This window comes from Emiliania huxleyi, assembly GCF_000372725.1.
Source record: "Emiliania huxleyi CCMP1516 unplaced genomic scaffold EMIHUscaffold_32, whole genome shotgun sequence".
NCBI classification, from domain to species: domain Eukaryota; phylum Haptophyta; order Isochrysidales; family Noelaerhabdaceae; genus Emiliania; species Emiliania huxleyi.
This window is the reverse complement of record NW_005199601.1, coordinates 87,364-109,973: the sequence shown is the minus strand read 5'-3', so window position 1 is coordinate 109,973 and position 22,610 is coordinate 87,364. Positions and strand designations below refer to the sequence as shown.

Genomic DNA, 22,610 nt, shown 5'->3' with positions numbered 1-22,610 from the left:
ACGTGCGCGTTGCGGCGCCATTGCAGTCGGGACCCGCAAAGTCCCAACCCTGACTGACAACGCCCACTGAAGGCGTCGCTGGAGGGGGCGGAGCGGGCGCCGCGCCTGGAAAGAACGGCGGAAGCGGCGGCGGCGGCGGAGCGAGCAGCCCTGCGAACGCGAGGTTGGCAAGCTGCTGCATCAGCGTGCAGCCAACGGCGTAGCCGTTCGTGGCGATGACCCCGAACGAGATGTCGAGAGTCGGCGAGTAGCACGCGTAGCGGCCGGAGGCGCCGAGAGCGCACACCCAATCCGGGTTGTAGAGCCAGAACCTGTAGCCGTAGCCCATGAGCAGCGGCGACGCACCACACTGCCTCCCGCTGTAGTACCAGGGGGACCAGTGGTTGCTCATCGCCGTCTGTACGAACGTCGTGGAGAGGAGGCGGGGGCCGCCGGGCGCAGCGAGCCCCTGCTGCCGGAAGAGCAGCACCAACTTGGCCAGGTGGCGCGGCGCCATATGGAGGTCTGTCTCCGTGTTCTGAAGTGTCCCGGCGTCGATGGGCCACGTGAACTCACCGGCGGACACGCCGAGCGCGGGAAACAGCGAGCTCAGTCCGAATTCCATCGGCGTGAGGCCGCTCTTCTCGTAGATGATCCACGCAAGGATCTTCTGCGTGCAGATGTAGTTGAAGGAGCCTACCTCCGCGTTGGTGAAGCTGACATAGCCCTGGTTGAGCGTCGCCACCAGCGTCGCGGTTGCACCGCCCCAGCCGCAGCCCCACTCCGTCAGGCCGCTCGACATCGTAAGGAGCTGCTCGACCGTTATCAGCCGCTTCTCTGCGCCTCTGTTCACCGTGTCCCAGTTGAGCGTCGTGAAGATGTCCTCGAGCTTTGTGGAGAGCGTGAGCTGCCCAGCGTACAAGAGCTCGCCGATCATCGTTGCCGCCCAAGATTTCGTGCACGAGAAGATTTGGTACGTCGACGTTGCGTCACCGACGTCGTACCGCTCGGCGACGACTTCAGTGCCCTTGAGGACGACGTAACCTTTAAAGCCGATGCCCGAAGGGCCGATCGCGTCGGTGGCCGCGCTCAAAGCGACGGCGTCCGGGTGGGTGTTGTAGCCCGCCGCGTTCACGAGCGGCAGCGAAAGGTCGACGTAGTCGTCAGCGGCAGACGGCGTTGCTGGTGGCGATGCCGGCGGCAAGGGCGGAGTGCCGGGTGGTTGTGGCGCCGGCTCGTCGCCGGGGGCTGCAGCGCAATTGTACATGCCTTCGCAGGTCGCCGGTGTAAGGTCGTCGCCACCCAGGGACTGGTAGCCCACGCAGTGGAAGCAGTTGAGCCGATTGGCCGGGTCGTAAGCGGCTTTGACCTGAAGCAGGCGAGGCAGGTTGGCGCCCCACGCCTGCGCGTCCCAGTCGGGCTCGTCCTTGGCCGCGTGGTTGTAGCACACGCCTGCGGGCGGCCGGGCGGTTTGAGCGTTGGGGCAAGAAGGTGGGTGCCCATTGGCTTGAGGAATTTCTTGCGGTGTGGCTGGGCGCGCATTGGCTTGAGGAATTTCGAGCGCACCTGAGTCGGGCAGGTCGTCGCGCAGTCGCTCGATGAGCCTCGGGTCGAAGACCTCCATGTTCCAAATCGAGACGCGTACCGACGGGTGCACGGCCGTCTCGTCGGCGGCCACGTCAGTGACCGCGCCGCCCAGGAAGTAGTTGAAGGTGAACCAGCCGTTGTACATCATCCACTTGAGCGTCGCCTTGGCCTCGGCGCCGTTGTTCTGCGTCACCCAAGCCGCAGGGATCATCCTCGAGTGGATGTTGACGCCCGCCTGCCCCGTCGCGTCGGTCTCGGCGCCAAAGGTGCGGCAGGCGACGCTGGAGCTGTCGCGGCACCCCACTGTGCGCGACGCCCAGTAGCTGTCGAACTCGGTCAGGCTGATCGTCACGTACTGCTGCTGCTCCGCCGTGAGCCCCGCCCGCCACTCGCGCAGCGCGCCGACGAACGTGGCCTCGGCCTCGCTCGCCGTGCCACGAAAGTACAGCACGACGATGGACGAGAGAGTCCAGTAGCCTCCCGACCACTCGCGGCCGAGCGTGGGCGACGTCTCGACCCAGAAGTCGAGCCAGCTCTCGATGACGGGCGTGCGGCTCTCCCAGGTGGCCCAGGTGATGTCGTCGATGCTCATTGAGAGCGCCGCCACGGCCGATGACGCGTGTGTGCGGTGGTAGGCGGCAGTCACGACGCCGAAGGCGCCGCCGCCGCCGCCGCGCAGCGCCCAGAAGAGGTCGGGCTCCGAGCATGCGTCAGCCGTGCGCAGCACGCCGTCGGCAGCCACCACCTCGAAGGCCACGACGTTGTCGATCCCGTAGCCAAAAGTGCGCGAGAGGGCGCTCAGCCCGCCGCCCATTAGCCAGCCGCCGGCCGCGGCGACCGTGAGACCGCCGCCGCCGACGATGTCACGCCCGGCATCGCCGACCACCGGGTACGCCTCGCCCCACACCTGCCCGCCGCCCACCTTGAGCACCTGCTCGGTCGCGGTGCCGCAGCTGTCCGTGTGAGTGGCGATCGTGCCGAACTTTTCGAACTCGGCCATCCAGATCAGCAGCGAGCCCTTCATCGCACTGCTCCCCGCGTACGAGTGCCCGGACGTCTTGACTGAGACGCTCAGGTCATGCGTGCTGGCAAACTCCAGCGCGGCCTGCACGTCGGCCACCGTGGCGGCCGCCACCGAGTAGGCGGGAAGATTGACGAGGCCGTCGCCGGCGCACGCCTCGAACTTGCAGTGGTTGTCCTGCATACACGCGCCGTGACCCTCCTGCATCAGGCCGATTGCGTTCGTGTACTGCTCGTAGCAGACGTCGTAGGACTCCTCCGCGAGCGCAGTGAGCGCCGAGGGCCCTTGGCTGAGGGACTCGGCCAACCGTTGCCAGTCTGCGTTGGACGGCCAGCAAGACCTCCCCGGCACGCAGTACGACGACGGCGATTCGAGCATGCGGCGCTGGACAATGTCCGATCCCGTGGCGTCGCCCACGAGGTCCCGGCCCTCGGCAAGCACGAGCCCCGCCAAGCAGAGACCGAAAGCGACCATGTCGGGATTTGAGTCGCTGTCGCGCCTCGATGTCGCTGTCGCTTCTGCTTCAGGTTGGCGCCGTGCCGAAGCTTTCTGTTGATTTTGCACTGGCACCGCGGCACTTGCACCCCCAAAGGGCGTGCAATTGGCGTGCCACACCCGCACGACGGGTTTCTTTTTCCAGTATTACCGGAATCTTCTGTCAAGGTGTCCAGTCCGAGCCTGACTGTTCTTCACCTTCCTACATACATACATACAGGAAGGAAGATCAGGGGTAGGGTGGAGAACGTGGGGGCGAGGCAGACGGCGGCGGCTGCGACGGCGATGCCGAGGGAGGCGGTGGCGACGCGGCGACACGGAGGGCGGCGGCTGCGGCGAGGCAGGAAGCCACAGAAACGTACAATTGGAAGGCTCGGCACTCTCACGGGACGGCGAGACACGCGCACGGTAGTACGTGTAACACGAGCAAGTCGGCCGGCAGCGGCACGTCGCCGCGCTGCGAAAGCAGGAGCATGCACCGCACGAGCGCTCGCGCGCCGGGGTGGAAGAGGTGGTGCGTGCTTGGGCACCACACGATCTCTTGCAGGACGCGCCGTGGCAGCAGGCTGCGCGCGACCTCCCCCAGATCACGCACCTCCGCGACGGGATCGTTCGCAAGCCGCAGCGCAGCCTCCGCCACGAGCGCATGAGGTGCAGCGCCGCCCGCGGCACGGCGCAGCGTCTCAGCTTCCTGCCTCGTGAGCGTGGCGTCGGTGCGCACGCGCGCGTCGAGTGCCTCCTCGAGGTAGAGGCGCGAGGATGGCGTCTCGAACGGAGCCACGTCGAAGGCGCCGTGGCCAACCGCCTCCAGCACCGTGGTTAGCATCACCGCGCCCACAAAGCGCAGGTGGGCCGACGGGTGGCTCAGCATTCCGAGGTACATGTGCCACGTCTCGCCCGGCCGGAGGTAGCCCGTGCGCTGGAGGTGGCGGCGCGAATTGCGCTCGAGCACGGACGAGAGCGAATGCACCCAACGGCTCGCCTCGCCGTCAGCAGTCGGGTACAGTCGGCGCAACCACTCGGCGGCTGCCCGCGCGAGCTCCGGTCGGTCGAGGCAGTACGCAAACGAGCAGACGGTGTAGCACGCGCGAAATTGGATCTTCAAATAATGAGCTCGGGTCTCCCTCAGGATCGTCGAGCACCACGCGACGATCTCGTCGGCCCGAGGGGCGAGCAGCGGGCGCAGCGTGGCGGTGCCCCGGAGGGCGACGCGCATGAGGGCCCCGAGCGCCATCTGCTTGAGCCACGAGTGGCACGCCGGCGAGGCCAGCGCGTCGCACGCGCCGTCGATGAGCTTAGGGCTAATCTCCGCATCCGTCAGGTAGTATACGTGGTTGTGCAACACCCACAGCCAGGATGGCGTAGTGGCGAACGCCTGTGGGCGGCTGGCGAGCCGGCCAAGAGCCGTGGCAAGGCCGCGAGCGCACACGACCAGCCGCTCCTCGTGTGTCTCCGTGATGTGTCCGATGAGGCGCACGACGCGGTCGTCTTCCATTCTGCGCAGGAGCTGGTCCATCACGTCAGTCTCAAAGAGACTGGTGCGCAGGCCGCGCTCGTGCGCCTCGTCCCGCTCGGGGTCGGACCAATGGCCGTCGAACCGCGCGAAAAGGCCTTCGAGTACCTCGGGCGTGAGGTTGACGTGGCGGAGAGAGTGGCGCGGCTCGAGCTGCAGGCTGCTGAGCCGGGGGGTCGCGAACTCCATGGATATCATCGCTTTTCTTTTCTTCTTGTGTGAGGATCTTCTCCATTATTTTCTTGCGTGTGTGTGTTTTAGTGCGAAGAAAAAAGAAAGAAAGAAAACAGACAACCCAAGGGAGGGATGGGAGGACGGCACGCCGCCACCACACAGGGATTTTAAGGAGAGGTGTGTGGTGCGCTATCCGTCGCCCACCCTAGGGAGTCTGCCTCTTCCTATCTCTCTTCGCAGTCTGTGCCAGTGTGCTGTGAGAGAGGCGGCTCAAGAATTCTTCCTGGCGATGTCCACCCCGCCGCGCCGCCGCTCGCGCCGCCTCGCCCCCACCGCCGCCGCCGCTCCCTCGCCAGACACGCCGCCGCCCGCCCGCCTCCTCGACCTCCCCACGGACCTCCTCGTGCGCGTCGTCTCTCGCTGCAACCCTCCCGACATCGCTCGCGCCGCGGCCGTCTCGCTGCTCTTCCACTCCTCGCTTGCGGCGGAGGGCATCCGCTTGTGGGCGCGCGAGCGCGGCTTCGAGCTTCCCGCGCAGCCAGAGGGCGAGAGCTGCGCCGTGCGGTGGCTGTGCTTTGCGGCCTTGCTGTGCGAGTCCAACCCGCCCGCGAGGGCGGCGGCAGGCCAACGGCACAGCGTCTTCATTGATGGCGAGGGGCGGCTCTCGTCGTGCGGCTCAGAGCAGTACTCCTTCCTCCCAGGAGGATCAGCAGCGAGCTCCTTCCTCGGCCACGGCGAAGGTGTGGCGCGGCTTAACACACCTGCCCGCCTCCCGTCGATGCTGGGCGGCGAGCGCGCCGTGAGTGTGTCGTCTGGAAGCGCGCACAGCCTGGCCCTCACCGCCGCTGGCGCCGTCTGGAGTTGGGGCTACGGAAGCCAAGGCCGGCTAGGCCACAGTGACTGGCAGGCCCAGTGCCAGCCGAAGAAGATCGAAGGCTTTGCTGGCCAGCGCGTCGTCGCAGTGTCGGCTGGAGCACTCCACAGCCTCGCCATCTCCGCCGACGGCGCCGTCTGGAGCTGGGGCTTTGGGGCCTATAGCCAGCTAGGCCACGGCGACCAGCAGAACCAACTGCTGCCGAAGAAGGTCGAGGCCTTAGCTGGCCAGCGTGTCCTCGCTGTGTCGGCTGGCTTTAGCCACAGCCTCGCCATCAACGGCGACGGCTCCGTTTGGAGCTGGGGCTGGGGAGCCTGTGGCCGGCTGGGCCACGGCGACCAGCAGGACCAGCCGCTGCCCAAGAAGGTCGACGCATTTGACCAGCGTGTCGTCGCCGTGTCGGCTGGAATGCACCACAGCCTCGCCATCACCGCCGACGGCGCCGCCAGGAGCTGGGGCCGTGGAGTCTTTGGCCAGTTGGGCCACGGCGACCAGCAGGACCAGCCGCTGCCCAAGAAGGTCGAGGCGTTGGCGGGGCAGCGCGTCATCGCCGTGTCGGCTGGAATCGCGCACAGCCTCGCCCTCACCGCTGACGGCGCCGTCTCGAGCTGGGGCAAGGGAGCCTCTGGCGAGCTGGGCCACGGCGACCAGCAGAACCAACTGCTGCCGAAGAAGAACGAGGCCTTGGCTGGGCGGCGCGTCGTAGCTGCGTCGGCGGGAGGCGATTACAGCATCGCCATCCTCTGCGATGATGCCGTCTTCACCTGGGGCCAGGGCCCCCACGGCTGCCTAGGCCACGGAGAGGACCTGTCGAACCAGCTGCTGCCCAAGAAGGTCGCGGCGTGGGCGCCGGGCCAGTGAGGCAAGGCAAGATGCATGCACATGCACACATCTCCACGCGCGGCCACTGCCGCTGCAACGGACGGCGGCCAGGGGGGCAGAGGAAAGGGAGAGCAAAAGGGTCGCAGCAAAAGCGGGATCCAGCGGTGTGTCCACATTGTGTGTCCGGTCGAGGCTCGAGGGAGGCCCCAGGTCTTGTGCAGGGGCTGGCGGCTGCCGATAAAATCCGTTCGCATGTGTAAGGACTCAAAGTCGGGGCGAGCGATATAGAGAGTGGCGGGGTCATGTAGGCGCGCGAACGAATATTAGTTAGTGGATGATGATGCAAACGCAAACTCGTACTCAAGCTCATCCGCTCATCCCTCTCCCGTCCCACCCTGGTCCCTCTTGCGCTCGCACGTCTCTGACTCGCGTCATACATGCGCATCTCCGTCTCCCCCGCACTCCACCCCCCGCGCAGCGCCGCAGAGGGTGGCGCTGCCGGATGCCCCAGAAGAAGAGCTCCATACTCTCAGACGAGGAGAGTATCCACAGACATGGCCTGAAACATGGCTCTGGGGGGAGGCGGGGGCCCCCGGAGGCACCGTGCGCCGCGCCGCAGTGCGGAAACGGGGCCCCGGCTCTACTAGTCTCTACTAGCACCGACTTCCCGATTAAGCTAGGTTAATCAGAGGGCAGATTTGGAGAGATCTCGAGGAGTACATACAGATAGACCCTCCAACCATCAGAAAACTCCGACCTGATCGGTCGTACTGACCGCCGACAGATCACTCCAGACAGCAGACAGGCCGACGTCTGCACGTGGCCGGCCGGGCGAGAGGCTTGACACGATCCGACCCTGCGACCCTGACGCTGCTGCTCTAGCTATCAGACAACTGCTGACTGCTGCCACAATGTGTGACCGGTGCTGGCCCACTTGGCGGCCTTCCCGGTCAGTGGTGAGGCGCAGTTCAGAGCTGTCGATGGCGCGATGCCGCACTGGTCCCACATTGGTGACACGAGACCACCACGTTTGCCGGTCCAAGAGAGAGGCACTGGCGCTGTCCTGAGAAAGTGCATGGTCCCTCTTGACTGCCCATGCGCGCGAGGCTGTGTAGGCATAGCCTCGAGAGTGCCAGCAGCCAGTCGCCGAGGCAGTCTGTGACGCGCATTGCGTCAGAAGCGTGCACACGATAGAAGGACACCTTCCTACTGACCGTAGGATCAGGTCGTCACTGAATGCTTGATACTAAGGCCGCGAGCTATGCAGGTGGTCAATTGTGCAGCATGGCACGGTCAGCAGCGCCGACAGGCTGTCGCAAGGCGTGATAGCATGGCCGCAAGTACAGCGAATTCCCATGAAACAAGTAAAAAATCGCGCAAAAAAGAAAAAAAAGTCCCAAAAAATCGGCGCCTGCGGCGGGCCATGGGACCCCATCTCCCCCCCGCATGGATACCCTCCAGGGCCCCCGCCTCCCCCCAGAGAAACATGGCCCATTGTCCTGACCTCGCGCGCCACGCCGCGTGTCTTCAGGCTACCGGGGACGCCGCTTTGTCGGTCCGCGACGCAGGAGAGAGAATCTCGACAATGGATTGCAGCGCGTTTGGCGCCTATGGAGCAGCAGGCAAGCCGTGACGCGGGAGGGGAGAGAGAGAGAGAGAGAGAGAGAGAGAGAGAGAGAGAGAGAGAGAGAGAGAGAGAGAGAGAGACGCCCCACCTCCTCGCTTGGCGGCGGAGACGGCCCGAGGCGGCGATGCAACGCCCTTCTCACCTCGTCCGAGGAAGAGATCGACTCGGCCCCCGCGCGCAAGGGCGCGTCCGGCCTAAGGCCAAGGCAACGTCCGGTACTCCTTGCTCCCCGCCGCTGGTGAGGGGGCAGACAACCTTGACATCGCGGAAAGAATTTTACAAGAACGGTCACGGGTCAAGGGCGCTGGAAGAATTCTTACAGTCTCACAGCACACTGGCACAACAGGGGCGCACTAACTGGCGCAGACTAGCACACACACCGGCACACCACCGGCTCGAGACCACCGGAGAGCCTAAGCGACTCCATTAAGAAAGAATCTAACGGCAATGCACAAGAATCGGCACGGCCTGCACATGCAGCGTTTGTATATCGTTCTCCACACCGCCGTGGCGTGGCAGACGGTGAACGAGCTAGCATGCGGAGAGAGCGGCATTGTGCACGGAGCAGAGTGCACTTGGTCGACCTCGTGCTTCCTCCCGCTGGTGATTTTGTGTTAGCCTTGTGTCTTAATATGCCAATAACATACTCGAGTACCCGAAAAACGAAAGGGATTGATTGGCGAACGCTGCCGGCTGTAAAGAAGCCCCTAGGAGAGAGAGAGCTTTTGTGTTGTTGGTGTGCGCAATAACGGGACAGGGTAGTCGTTCTCTCTAGCTCCCCTTCTAGCTCTTAGCATGAGCTGCGCCCTGTGTCCGACCCCTTTTGCGCAGCAACACCTTAAACTTTTAGGCCCTCCAAATTCGGGTCGGAGCGTAGCGGAGTGGGCCCCGAGTTTGAAAAGGGCGACGGACGCTTGTGTCCTAGCCTCCAACAACGCCTCCCCGGCGCAGAGGGCCCCCCGGAGGGATGCACAACCGCTCCACGCCACGCCGCTTGCGGCGGTCCTATTCCCAGCTCCGCTGCGGCTCGCGCGTTATTCTTCTTCTTGGGCCTCTATAGGCCGTGCGTGGAGCTGGCGGCAAGAGCAGACAGGCCCGGCTCGGCCTCCGGATGCTGTGGAGCGTCACGATGTCTGCTGCGATGTCGCTGGCGCCCACGCCACGAAGACTCGACGCCGTGCTGTTCGACATCGACGGGACCCTTCTCAACTCGGACGCGCTGCACCTCGCCGTCTTCCAGGACGTGCTACAGGAGGAAGGCTTCAACGGCGGCGACAGGATCGACGAGGCCTTCTTCATGCGGCACATCTCAGGCCGCCAGAACGCTCAGATCTGCGCAGCTCTCTTTCCTGACTGGCCTGTCGACAGAGGCGTGGCCTTCTCCGCTCGCAAGGAGCAGCGCTTCAGGGAGCTCGCCGCCGCGAAGCTTCCCGCGCTCGTCACGCCGGGCCTGCACGCGCTTTGCGCCGCGCTGGCCGCGCAGGGCGTGCGTTGCGCCGCCGTGACCAACGCGCCGAGGGCCAACGCAGAGCTGATGCTCGGCGCGATCGGCGCCGTGGCGGGCAAGGAGAGCCTCAGCTTCTTCTCGCCGTTGATCATTGGCGACGAGTGCAGCCACGCAAAGCCGCACCCGGAGCCCTACCTCGCCGCGATGCGCCTCCTCGGCGTAGAGGCGGAGAACTGCCTCGCGTTTGAGGATTCGCCGTCCGGCGCCGCCGCGGCCGTGGCCGCAGGCACCCAGACCGTCGGCATCACGTCGACGCAAACCGCCGAGAAGCTCGAGGAGGCGGGCTGCAGCATCGCGATCCGCGATTTCGAGGACCCGGGACTCGCAGCACTGCTGCGAGACACATGGACATTGCGCGCCGCGCTGCTATGACACTCGAGGTACACGCCTTGATTTAAATATGATACAATCTCCACCGCATCTGGTGGCACTTATCCTCAGACATGCTGTGGCTGCTGCGGCGGGCTGCGGCATCGCTCCGACTGGGGCGATGCCCGGGATAAGGGGATTTCCCTGGTGTTGTGCTGCTCGCTCAGGCACCGCCCACTGACCATGTTGGTCGACGGTGGGTGTACGTACGTACTTTTAGCTTACTGGGAGAAAAGAGAGAGGGGGTTGTGTTCTCTAGGCCCCTAGGGGCCCTACGCGCGGCGTGAGAGCTCGGAAGCGAGCTTAGCACGGCGATCGAGGATGGCACGGTTCACCCCCTTCACCGAAGCGATGGAGATGCGTTTACCATGTTCAAACTCCGCACTTTAATTCGAACTTTCTCGCCTCGGCTCGTGGGGCTCGGGAGTAGTCAAGCAGGTGTGCGGGGTGGGCGGGAGGGGGCCTGGGAGCATTTTTTTGCATTTCCGAGGCGAGCGTGGGCCGTGGTGGGCCCCTCCGGGCCTCTCTCAGCAGCACGGAAAGTAGCGCGCGACAGAGCGCTGTTCTCGGCCCCCTGAGCGTATTGGGACGAGCCAGACTAGCATGCACATCGCCTTGGCACGTAGGACGCACGACTTACCCACGCACACCCCGGTGACAATCTTGGAAATCTCCCGACAATCTCCCCAAATCTCCTCCCGCTCTCGCGAGTAGCGCGGCGCAGCGGGGCGCGTTGATGTCGATGAATGCAGTGTGGACTCCTTTTCGACACTCTCTAGCACCGGTGAACACACAGGCGTTGCTTCCGAGGTGGTAAAAATCTGTGAATGCCCGCCGAAGTTGTCGCGGTTTTCCGACTATCTCGTGCTCGAGCCATGCCGAAAAGAGCGGGCGCAGGCCTGGGACAGCGTCGCAAAAGCGGCCAAGGAGTCCGTCCCGGCTCCAGGCCAGGACCAGATCGCCGCTCGGTACCGCCAGTTTGCGACTCTGTGCCTGCGCAGTCGTCGCTATCTCACGCTTCCGATCTCGTCACAACAGGCGCCCTCGCCGAGTGCAACGTCCTCGCGGCCGCAAAGCCGTGCTGGCTCGCGCAGAGTCGGCGTCGCAAAGAACCTGAGAGCACCGCGGCATGCTACGGTTGGCGACGTCCTCGGCGAGGCCATGGAGCTGCATAGCACGAGCGACGAGGGCCGCCGCGACGGGATCTACAACCAGAGAGAGCACGGACGCCGAGGATCGCTCTCCCGTGCAGCGCCGCAGCGGCTCGTCGGCGGCTCGTCGGCTGCGGCCTCGAACGGAGATCGCATGGAGGTTGACGAGGAACCTCCCTCTCTGAGCAGTGCTCCAGCGGAGCCTGCGCAGCAGCAGCAGCAGCAGCAAGCAAGCGTGCTCACGCTGGTGGCAGACATCGGACGCCTCGAGCTGGAGGAGGTTGGCCACCGTGCCGCCGCTCGCGAAGCGATTACAGCGACAACCGGGACGCAAACATCAGGCGTGCCGACGCCTCGCGAGCTGCGTGCCCAAGCCCGGCTCGACTTGCAAGTCGTAGGGCTGCGCGAGGAGGAGCGGCGGCGGCAGCGGCTGCACGCGGCGGCAACGACGAGGCTCGTTCGAGAACTGGCGCTGAAGTTTTCGAACCCGCTGCGACACTTTGGCGGGGGTGCATTCATTCAGTTGATGATGTGCGAATTCGTCATGCGGCCAGAGGTACAGGGCCGCTCCGGCCGCTCCCTCGGCGTAGCGTTTCGCTCGCAGCTGCTGCTGGTGTACGAGCCCAGCGACGTGCCGACGCTCCCGGGCCTCTACAGCCTCGACGTCTTGCAGGCGTCGCTCAACACTCCGCTGTTGCAGCGGGCCGCCCTGCAGGCGATCGACGACGTGAAGCTCTTCTCGCTCCACCTGCCCGGCGTGCTCGGCAAGGTGGAGCCGACAGAGGCCGACTCGCTCCTCGGCCTGTGGCAGCGCGCGGCGGAGGTGCGGGCAGCGGAGGCGCGCCGGCCGCAGCGCGGCCGGCCACGCCATCGCGTCGAGTACGCGCTGCGTCAAAACATGACGGGTAATCGTTACTCGGCCGCCCTGCGCAAGGCCGTGTACTTGTACCGCCACAAAAGCGGTACGGAGCGCTCAATCTCGATGCGCGGCGCTGCGTCGCTCGCTCGGGATGGCGCCACGCTCCTGTTCCACATCTCGGACGACGATATCGCACGCGTGCGGCTGCCGAGCGCGGGCACGTGCTCCCTCATCGACCGGGCCGTCCACCGGGTGCAGCGCATGCAAGAGGTGGAGTTCACCTTCTCGCGCGTGACCTACTTCGTCGGCCGACTGCACGCTAAAGGCTACACGCTCGCACACCACTTGCAGAGTGGCTCTCCCGGGCGCTCAGCCCACGGCGGAGGCACGCCAGGCCCCGGGCAGCCGGCCGTCACTCGCCTAAGCGCCCGCTAAGCGGCCTAAGCGGGGGGGTGCTTAGGGTGCTTAGGCGCTTAGGCGGCCCTTGCGAGCGTGGCGGCGTGGTGGTATCGTAATACAAGTGACTCCGATGACACACATGATGCTCTTGCTAGTGTCATTGCTCAGAGAGCAGCCTCACCGCGTCGAAAGTCTACCACTGGCCCTGGTCGCACACCGCCGCTGAGCTGTGATGATGCCCACAGCACCAGCAGCAAAGGCGGGCGGGCCGACCCCGCGGCCATCGCCGCCGCTGCCGCCTCCTCCGCCGCCGGCGCCGCCCCCTCTGCCGTCGCCGTCACCTTGGGCTGCATCACCCGCGCCGCCGCCGCGCACCGGCTCGTGCTCATTCAAAGGCGCCTCGAGTTGCAGGCCAGCGGCGCTGACGTTGTCGTGGTCGGGCTGCCCAACGTCGGCGCGGGAGGGAGGGGGCAACGCCGTTATGAAGAGCGCGAGAGCGAGCGCCGACGGCCCAGATTCTGAGCAGCAGCCCGCCTGGTCATGGGCCACTTGCCTACGTGCGTCCAGCTTCCACTATAGGACGAACGTCGAAGTTTGCTCTCCGACGCCGTGCCGAGCGAAACCTTTTCCTTCGAAGCCCGGCGACGTAGCCGGGCGAGCGGAATAGGGCAGCCCTAGAGAGCACCTTGAGGCCATTCAATAGAGCCCGTACTATAGTCGAGAGTCGATCGCCGGCCCGCGCAGTGCTGCTCTGACCGCTCCGCCGGGCCGCCTCCGGGCCGCCGCGGCGGAGACGTGCACATAGGCAAGTTGGTATTTTCATATATGAACTTCAAAATAGTATTGGCTAGTCTAATTCTACTCATCACAACTCGCCAGGAACACCCACACACTATAGGGTCATTGTGTAGCCCTGCTTAGAAGGAAAAGGTTTTCTGCAAGGTCCGTATGCCTTACCGTGTAGTCGGCCCGTCGCCTTCGACCTCGGCTCCCGCTCTCGGAGAGGGTTCATAGCGGGACACCTCGGAGCAACTCGCCCGCACGACGGGCTCCGTGAGGTCTCCTGCTTCGCCTCGCACCTCGGCAAGCAAAAGACCGCTGCGGTAATCGCCAGGGAGACGCTGCGGTCGGTCAAGGCGACGGGCGCGCCGCTCGAGCTGTTGCACTTCATTTGCTCGGACAACGACAACACGATGAGCGGCCGACACGCAGGCGTGCACAAGCAGCTCTGCGAGCTCATCGAGGCGGACACGGGCGGCGGCCACTGGCTGATTACGCGCATCCCGTGCCTCTCTCACATCGGCCACAACTCGGGGCTGCAAGCCCTCCGCTCACTCGGGCCGCTCACGCGGGCTCCGGGCCTGCTCCTCTCCCGGCTCTCGCAAAGAGGTAGCCTCATCGCCGCTCCGGATCGCGTCCAGAGCACGTAGCGCCTCGCCCGCCAAAGCTTGCCCGGCCTCGGCGGGCAGCAGCTCTTCCACTCAACGGCATGCGGCGGACTTGCACGGCGATGAAGACGGCGAAGGCAAAAAACAACGCCTTCGTCGCACAGCGCCGAAACGACGTGCGCACGCTGTTACGTCTAGCCTATGTCCAGCGCCAACTGCCGCACACAGGCTCCGCAACGCTGACCGCCTTTGGCGCAGCGGCGGAGCAGGAGCCTGCCGAGGACACAGACTCGGACTTTGAGATGTTGACCTAGACCGACGTGTGATTCAGATAGTTGTCTTCAGATGTGTGTGTGATTCAGATGTGTGTGCGTGTGATTTTCGGCACGGGTATAGATTAGAAGGAACGTATCGTCACACACACCCTCTTTGAGAGAGGGACACAGCGTGGTGCACAGTAGCGGGCTAGCTTCTACAGAGGCAACCGGTCCGAGGGCGAGCGTTGCGCTCGCCCTGATGCGCATGAGCGACGTGGAAGCTCCCGACCGTCGCAGATGCCACGGGCGACACCAATCCCAGCCTCAAAAGGCGAGGAGGGCTGGTGGAGTGCCCAGACGGCAGTGGCTTCCGAAGAACTTTTTGCGGGTGACGCAAAGGATCCGAGGAGAGAGCACCTCGGCTGCCGGCGAGGCATCCGCCCCGCGCCCACACATCTGATGGAAAGTGCGAAGAAGCGGTGGCGGCAGGCTAGCCACCGGTGGGGCACACGGAGCGATATGGCGTTCGGCTGCGATTTGAGTGCAACCGGGTGACGCATCTCCTCCACAGAGACGCGGGGACGGCGTGCCTGCGAGGCGCCCGATATGCGCCAACGGACCCAATGGAAAGTGCGAAGCGAGCACTCGACGGCTCGCAGCCTGTGGACGGAGCACGAGAGCTCGAACCTCGCACTCTCGTGCAAAATCGGCACCTCGGAGCGCCTTTTTCACACCGCATTCGAGCCCATGAAAACAACAATGTACCCCAAGCAGCACGATCACGCCTCGCACCGGTGCGGTGGTGCCGGGCGGCTCTAGGGGGTCAGGCTGGCTGCATGGCACCACCCGTAGCCCGTTTTGCTGCCCTGGCATCACCCGGAGGGGGGATTTGAACATGGTATGCGTTCCGCGTGGTGTGACACAAATGAGAGGCGGGAGTGGGGAGGGTACGCGGTGCGGTCAACGCCCGAGCGTTGAGCCTTGCGCGCAAGGCGGTTGATCTTCTCTCTCCTCATCTTCTCTCTCTCTGGGTGTATGCTGTTGAGCGTGTGGCTGCGCGCTGGATCGTTTGTAGCTGAGCTACCATGCACAAGACCCGCACCCGCTCCCACTCCGGCGTGGGGAGTGCCAGGCGGGGCGGCGAGCGGAGATGGAGAGGGCGGTGCTTCGTTGTTGCGCGAGAGCGGTGAGAGCCAGTCTCCGAGGTCGTCTTGCTCCATAGGATTCGAACAATACGAAGGATCCCAAAACACACGAAACGAAGGGACGCACGGACTAATTGATATACGAAACTAATCGGCGGTTATTATTAGCATCCAACGGAGCGCGTGAATGGGCTACCCGTAGTGGGGTAGGCGCAAGACACGAATCGGCGGCATTAACTTGCGCAACCACTCTCGGGCGCAGCGAGTGAGGACCAGCGTGCAGCGAGCCGCCGACGCGTCGGCCGTGAAGAAGCTCAAAGGGTGCAGCAATTCTCGCAGCGACCTTCATGCCACCTCGCGTTCTTCCCACTCTCGTCGTTCTCTCTCCTGCTGTCTCTTCCTCTGACTCATCGCTCCTCGGCCTCGTTCTGAGACGCCGTTGTTACTATCGAGGTCTCGGGAGTTTTGCCGCTCGCTTTCTGTTAGTTCCGAACCGGCCTCTCACGCTCTCACCTCTCACTGCCGGACCGGCCTGATACGGTGGGACCGCAGCGCACAGATCAACGCACGCACGCATGCGGGCACCGAGCGCGGTTGTCATCGCCACCATGAGCATTCTCTACGAGCATGCTGCCGCGTACAACTCCTTGTTCATCGGGCACAGCTTCTTCCGTCCAATCGCGGAGAAGATGCCAGCGCTAGCCTCGGCTGCCGGACTGAACCACAGTCAAGCCATCGTGTTTAGCGGCGGCGCAACAGGTGCGCCATTGGCTCTCTGGAACTCGGACTCCATGCGGGATGAGATTCAGTCTATCCTTGACTGGGGCAACATTACGCTCTTCGGCATGACATTCGACCACACGGCTGAGGGTTGCGAGCTCTGGATCAACTACGCGCTTTCAAAGAACCCGAATCTCGACACGTTCATGATCGGCCTCCCATGGCTAGATTATCCGACCGAGTACGACACCGACAGCTACACATCCGTGGTGCGTAACGCGGCGCAAACCAACTGGACGGACTTCTTGGAGGAGCTCCGCGGCAAGTACCCGAATGTCACGATCATCGACAACCCCTACGGGCTGTCGGTTGTCGAGCTCCGTATCTTGCAGAGCGCAGGCAGCGTTCCCGACGTGACCGCCATGACCGGCCTCGCCGCAACCTCTCTTTTCACAGACTACAAGGGACACGGAGGCGACATCCTCAAGGACACAGCCTCGTTGGTTTGGCTGGATCGCATCTACCACGTGGGATGTGGCGACCCTGCCATCGCCGCCCTGTTCACCGGGTACATGACCGACGTCTGCTCGGTCGCGGCGTCTCTTTTGGGCGCCTACGATGCCGGGAGTGTTTGCGGGAGTAGTGCCTGCTACACAGCACCGCCGCGCCCACCGACAAGCCCGCCGACGGCCCCGTTGCCACCACTGCCGCCGCCGCCACCTCTCAATGTCGAATCGTGCCTCGCGGCGCTCGACGAGCTTGTCGCCCCCTGGATCACCGAGGAGACGTGTCTGGACATCGCTGCGGCAGAGCAAAGCGCGCTCTACGATGCAGTGTGCTCGGCGCAGTTCGTTCGCGACCAGTGCAAAATGCCGTCAGAAGGCCAAGCGCGTGAATGTGGCCACGCGCTTCTCGGCGCATGCCCGACGTGGGGCAACACTGACCAGTGCTACGCGTGCGCCCAAGGCAACGCCGCTGCACTTGCAAACGATTGCACCCGATCTCTAGTGGTCGATGCGTGCCGACAGCTCAACTCTTATGAGCTGCGAGATTCGCTGGAGCTCACGGCTGGCTCGCCACCCGCAGCGCCGTGGTCAGCACCTCCGCTGCTTTCGCCAAGCCCTCCTCCCTTCTTCGCCGACGCCGGTAACGGCGCCATGCTTGGCATCATCATCGGCGGTACGATCGCTGCCCTGCTTCTTGGCGGCGCAGCCGTCTATTTCCTCGTTAGGCTATTTGTTTAAGACGGCGGCCGCCTTCCGTCAAGAGCGACAAATAGAACGCTGCCGTGGCCAACTGGCATGCTCCCAAGCGAATCGGGGAGAACCGGAGCCCCGGGAGGACGGACGGTGGAACCCCGGGACCGGGGACTAAGCAAGTGTCTGTTTGTTCGTGGTGTACAGTGTAATGTCCACTAGCTCCGAGTAGAGGGGGCAACCTGCAGTTGTGTTCACTAGCGGAGTGATGTCTTGTAGGAACCGATTGTGTTCACTAGCAGCGGGCGATGTCTTGTCTGTTTGTTTATTACTTTGTGGCTGGGCTGTACCAGTTTGCAATTGCATTGGATGTGCATGTGCATGTGGCGTGTGCCGAGAGGGAGAGGGTGGGGCGCGCTCGCGCGCGAGCTTTCCCAGAGCAACAGTTAAGGGGAAACCCGGTACGCGGGTCCAACCCTCGGAGAACCGTGTTTACTTTACATTATGGCACATCCCGACGCATATGTGATGACGTAGCAGTTATTCAGATCGAAGTCGAAAACTCGAGCATCGTCGAGAAGCTATTGTGGGTTTGTGACATACTCGTGATGTGTGAAGCTGAAGGCTGAAGCGATTTTTAAGAGTCAAGCGCTTGCGCGAAATCCCACACTGGTGGGATTTGGGGCGTGTGCTACCCTCTAGCTCTTCTCTGACTCGTTCCGCACTCAACAATAATCAATATCCTCGCCGCCTCGATCCCCCACAAACGAACACCTACAAGCACGGCGCGCCCACGCCCGCGCGCGCTACGCCTGCTTGGCCGCCAGCCCAAAGGGCAGGCCGCCGCCGCCGCCGTCCCCCTGCCCCTTCGCCGCGGTGAGCTTGCCCACCGCCGCCGCGCTCAGCGCCTGCTCGACCACGCCCGCAAAACCCGCCCGGGGGCCCGGGCTGTCCCGCATCGGCAGTACGGGCATGATGTACTCTATATTTGCCGCCTGCATGTATGCGTGGCAGAAGAGGAGCAGCCGCGACTTGGCCGCGTAGATGGCCATGATCTCTTGCGCGGCGTACACGCTCGTCGGCCAGATGTTGAGGAGCAGGTTCCCCCTTGTCGAGCGCGGCCTCGCCAAACTGGTTGTCGCACGCGCTCCAGTCGCCCGACCCGTCCGAGACGTACGAGGTGATCGCCTCGAGCAGCTCGTTGATCTTGCTCGACTGCGTGGCGACCGGCACCATCAGCTAGACGAGCAGCGTCAGCTTGCCCGAGCACTGCCGCCGCAGCGGCAGGGGGGGGGGGGGGGAGCGACTCAAAGGGGCGATGCAGAGGGCGGTGAGTGTGCGAGTACCAACTTGGGAGCGGGCGAGACGCACCTCCCACGTGCAGCCGCACGACTCGCAGCGGCATGGTGGCAGCCCGTTCCACGCCGGATCGGGGCTACGAGGCCGCAAGCGGGGCCCGAGCCGTCGTTTTCGTACTCGTAGTTCGTGTTGAGGTCGGTGGAGTCCGGTACGAGACACCTAGTAGGACGCGAGCAGATCCGCATATGCATAATTACGCTTCAACCGAGAACGGAAGTCCGATAGCGGCTTGGGCAGCGACGCACCGTTGCACATCTCGGCGTCCGGATCCGGCATCTCGGCTTGTCGTTGAATTCTTTTGGGGTCACGTCAGGGTTCCGGCTCCTACCCGGATAGGCCCGGATAGGGGGTCTGTTGCCTCTGTAGACTCGCGCCAAAACGCCCTACAATAGGTGGGTACCCAGCTCGGCCTCGCTCGACCATCGCTAGTCTTGATGTGGCTCCTGAGCTTGCTGGCTGCTTTCAGCCTGCCGTCGCCGCCCGCCGCCACTCGCCGCCAGCTCCTGAGTCGGGCTGCTGCCTCTCTTCTTGGCGAGAGCCGCCGCCATGTCTTGCCTCTCTCGCCACGTGCACCCTTGGGACGCGTCACGAAGCGCCGCTTCGATTGCCGCGGCTGTGGACGGCGAATCTTGCTGGAGAATTCGCGCGGCAATGGCGCGGTCGGCCCTGTCGTCTGCCTCGCGGGCACGCTTCGCACCGATCTTGGAGAGGAAGGCGAGAGCGAGGTGCGGCGAGAGAGTTTGCCGCAACTTCTGGATGCGGTGTTTGGTAAGAGTCTGGTTGTTTATGTCGGACGGGCCATCGCTGTTGAAGTCGAGCACGATCTTGAGGTCCGTCTCCGCGTCCGGTGCTCCGCTGCGCCGCTTCATGTCGACCAGCTCCGTCACGAGCTCGGCGACGGTATCGCCGTCGAAGAGCGTCGCATCTGATTTGCTCAGCACGAGGAGCGATTCGCGGGCCTAGATCGACAGTCGAGGGGTGAGGTGAAATAGCTCGAACGAGCAACTGCACGAGAAGAAACTGAGTAGACGACACGAGCTACTGCTCGAGAGGCAGGTACCGCATGAAGAGCGGCTACTTCCTTGATCGTTGATGAGTTGTTGTTGATTAGTTGTTGATTCTCGGTATATTGACTTCTTGACACGTTGAGATGGAACCTGAGAGCCGACAGGGTGGGTTGGGAGCGAATGTGCACGGCGGTGCCTTCGCAATGCCGGGAGAGGCGATGGCGATCGGGTCCGACTCGCGGATGCTCTTCATAGCCTCGCGAATAGCACCCTGAAGCGCGCTCGTCTCGGACGCATTTCGCCCTTCATAGATGTTGAAGATGTCGGGCGCGAGCGCCTATGGTAAGATTGGGAGATATGAGCCTGATTCGAGACGCACAGATAGCACTGCGGTTGTGCTTTTTTGAGTCTGGCAAGCTTGTGCTCGACGACCCGCTGGCACTTGCCGGGGACGACCATCCTCGAGCTCGGTTTCTTGATGTGGTTCCAGTGCTCGAAGAGCAAGCGCCTCACGAGCGCTGGTGGCCACTCGCGGGAGTTGTTAGAAAGGACGGCGGATTCGACCTAATCGCGAGCCGACGGGTGCAGAGAGCTGAGCTACATCGGGGACGATATTTAAGAGCTGACACGCCTGCTTGAAGATGTGAGCCACTGTGTCGTACTCGAGAATGGCGTTTGCGCTGGCGTCCGTCATGTTGACGTCACTGACAGCAATCGTTGTAGGTGTCGCGTTGGCATCACGAAGCTCTATTCCGACCGTCATGATGGCGATCAGCGCGAGCATTCGCACGTCTTGTGTCGGGCGTGAGCGGGCCGAGACGCAGAAGATGCAGGAGTGGCAAGGGCCCTCTTGCGTGAGGTGATCGACTTTGGGTCTTTGCATCTTTTTTGCATCGAGGCATTTTCTGCTCTTTTGGGGGCTCCTCAGAGCTGAGGAGACTGAAACCGAGTAAACGCCCTACAATAGGTGGGTACCCAGCTCGGCCTCGCTCGACCATCGCTAGTCTTGATGTGGCTCCTGAGCTTGCTGGCTGCTTTCAGCCTGCCGTCGCCGCCCGCCGCCACTCGCCGCCAGCTCCTGAGTCGGGCTGCTGCCTCTCTGCCGGCACCCGCAGCACTAGCGTTCGCCGCAGAGGCGCCGTCGTCCGTCCGCGTCAAGGGTGCGGCGGAGATGGACCTCGAGTTTTACGCCCGCGGCCTGCTCGGCTCGGGCGGCGCTCCGAGATCGGCTCCGCCTCCGCCGCCGTTGGCGGCGCGCCAGCTGGACGCGGCGCTGGCCAAGCGCTTGCTGGACGCTGCCGCCGCGGGCATCGCGCCCTCTGTGAGCGCGCCGAGCGCCGCCACTCTGCGTCAGGCCGCGGGTGCGCGCCGCCAAGCCCTCGCAATCGAGTACGATCGCGCGCTCTTTGCCGGCGCGTTTAGTGCGGCAGGCGGCTACGACACCTCCCTGGGCGGCGCGAGCGCGCTGTCGCAGCCAGAGGCGCTCCAGTACGGCTTTGACCTCTCGGCGCTCGCCCTGTTCACGCTCCTGAGCGAGGCGCGGCTGCCGCGCAAGGAGCTGGCCGCCTGCTACGCGCGTGTGGGCGAGGAGCTGCTCGTGGCGGTGGCGGCGGCCACCCCGGCCCCGCCGCAACAGGCAGCCGGTTCTGCCTCCTCCCTCTCTGAGATACTCAGGGGCGTGCGCGCGCTGCTCGACGCGCTACAGCGCGGCGGCTACCTCGCCGCCTACGCGATTGACGACGGCGACGCGGACGAGGGCCTCTGGCAGCAGCGCTCGTCGCTGAGCTCCACGCGGTTGACCGTCACCCTGACCGATTCTGCCGCCTTGCGAGCCGCGCTGTTGCTCAACGGGCGCGGCGTCTCACCCGAGCTCGCGCGGCCGCTGCTCAGCGCCTTCTTCGCGTCGCGCGGCGCCGAGGTGACCGAGCAGAGCGACTTCTTTCTCGACGGCGAGTACCGCGAGAACCCAAAGGAGTACCGGCCCACCCAGCAGCTGCTCTCATTCACCATCGCCCCGAGCGGTGCCCCGAGGTAGACGAGACTCGAGAGGGAGAGTACAGCGCTGTAATAAAAGAGAGCCTAGAAAAGTTTGTCCGTAGTGCTGGAATGGAATCATCGGCCGGCCGCCGTACGCAGTGGTACTTTCGACTCGGCGTCCGGAGAAATGGGAGCTTTTTTTCACGTGAGTCGTGAGCGGCGCGCGTGTGCCGCACCCGCAGAGCCGCCTCACCCCCAGTGAGAGCACACACTATACTTTATAAGTCTCGATATATCGCTCTCTGTGTATCCTCCTCGTAGTCCCTCAAGTACAAGGACCGCTCTACAAAGCGTTCTGTCTTGCTCTCGGCTCTCTCGTTCTCTCTAAACACCGCTCTCTGCTCCTCACTCTCCGCGCCACAGTCCGGACGCTCGCGCCCGTACTCCCTTGCGCGCAAGGCGTACGCTGCGCGGGAAGAGGAGGGGCTTGCGGCGTGCGGGCGGCGAGTCCTAGGCGCCCCTCCTCGCCGCGCGCCCCTCCTTCCCCCCTCAGGCCTTGCGGATCAGGTTGTTGACATCCTCGGGCGCCCAGATGAGCTCGCCTAGAGCGGGGGCGTCCGTCCGAGGGCTCAGGAGGGGGGGGGGGGGGGCAGGCGGGCGCTCGTCTTGCGGCGACGCGGGGAGGGGCTCACCACTGTCGAGCTTCACTTGGTAGGGAGCAACCATCCCGGGCGGCATGAACCTACGGTGTGGGGTGGCTCTGGAGGGAGAGGACCTGCCGGATGCCCACATCCATGTGTGCCTGCCTGCTTGCTTGCTTGCTTGCTTGCTTGCTGCGTGTGTGTGTGTGTGTGTCTACGTCTGTGCATACCTGCGTGTGTGTGTGTGTGTGTGCACGCGCCGACATGAGGGCGGGAGTACGGTATCGTGCCGTGCATTCAGAGCACCGCGTGAGGACGAGGGGTGCGAAGGCAGTGGAATGCAGCGGAGTACGACCGAGTACGGCTGAATGCGTGTCCTCTCGGAGTGCTAGTTGGGAGACGTGGACACGGCTTCCGTTTCTAGCGGCACGAACTCGTCACAGTACATGTGGGCGACCACCTCGCCCTTGACCCACCCGCAGCACGCCTTGGACTCCACCTTGGAGCCCATCGCGAAGTTAAGCGTCTTGATCTGCTTCTCGA

At 64.1% G+C, this 22,610-nt stretch overlaps 5 protein-coding genes across 5 annotated transcripts in view; 3 read left to right on the top strand and 2 right to left on the bottom strand.

Moving 5' to 3' along the window:
* Positions 1–4,784, bottom strand: part of EMIHUDRAFT_101482 (hypothetical protein) — a gene marked incomplete at both ends in the record, with an annotated part of 14,700 nt that extends 9,916 nt beyond the window's left edge. Inside the window, 3 exons of the mRNA XM_005774006.1 lie at positions 68–1,431; positions 1,546–3,086; positions 3,490–4,784. Of these exons, the coding sequence (XP_005774063.1) occupies positions 68–1,431; positions 1,546–3,086; positions 3,490–4,784 (4,200 nt within the window). The remainder of the gene's footprint in view (positions 1–67; positions 1,432–1,545; positions 3,087–3,489) is intronic.
* A 4,449-nt stretch (positions 4,785–9,233) lies between these two features.
* EMIHUDRAFT_65222 (hypothetical protein) lies at positions 9,234–9,971 on the top strand (the record flags this gene model as incomplete). The annotated part of the gene is made up of 1 exon (XM_005774005.1): positions 9,234–9,971. The coding sequence occupies one exon, from the start codon at positions 9,234–9,236 to the stop codon at positions 9,969–9,971; it is 738 nt and encodes a 245-aa protein (XP_005774062.1).
* A 5,771-nt stretch (positions 9,972–15,742) lies between these two features.
* On the top strand, positions 15,743–17,131 carry EMIHUDRAFT_207586 (hypothetical protein; the record flags this gene model as incomplete). Its single annotated transcript, XM_005774004.1, has 2 exons — positions 15,743–16,477; positions 16,670–17,131. The coding sequence occupies 2 exons, from the start codon at positions 15,743–15,745 to the stop codon at positions 17,129–17,131; spliced, it is 1,197 nt and encodes a 398-aa protein (XP_005774061.1).
* Positions 17,132–20,458: 3,327 nt separating this feature from the next.
* EMIHUDRAFT_101477 (hypothetical protein) lies at positions 20,459–21,484 on the top strand (the record flags this gene model as incomplete). Its single annotated transcript, XM_005774003.1, has 1 exon — positions 20,459–21,484. The coding sequence occupies one exon, from the start codon at positions 20,459–20,461 to the stop codon at positions 21,482–21,484; it is 1,026 nt and encodes a 341-aa protein (XP_005774060.1).
* Positions 21,485–21,701: 217 nt separating this feature from the next.
* EMIHUDRAFT_450776 (hypothetical protein) overlaps positions 21,702–22,610 on the bottom strand; it is a gene marked incomplete at its 5' end in the record, with an annotated part of 1,307 nt that continues 398 nt past the window's right edge. The window contains 3 exons of the mRNA XM_005774002.1: positions 21,702–22,028; positions 22,119–22,168; positions 22,469–22,566. Of these exons, the coding sequence (XP_005774059.1) occupies positions 21,976–22,028; positions 22,119–22,168; positions 22,469–22,566 (201 nt within the window). The 3' untranslated portion in view covers positions 21,702–21,975. The remainder of the gene's footprint in view (positions 22,029–22,118; positions 22,169–22,468; positions 22,567–22,610) is intronic.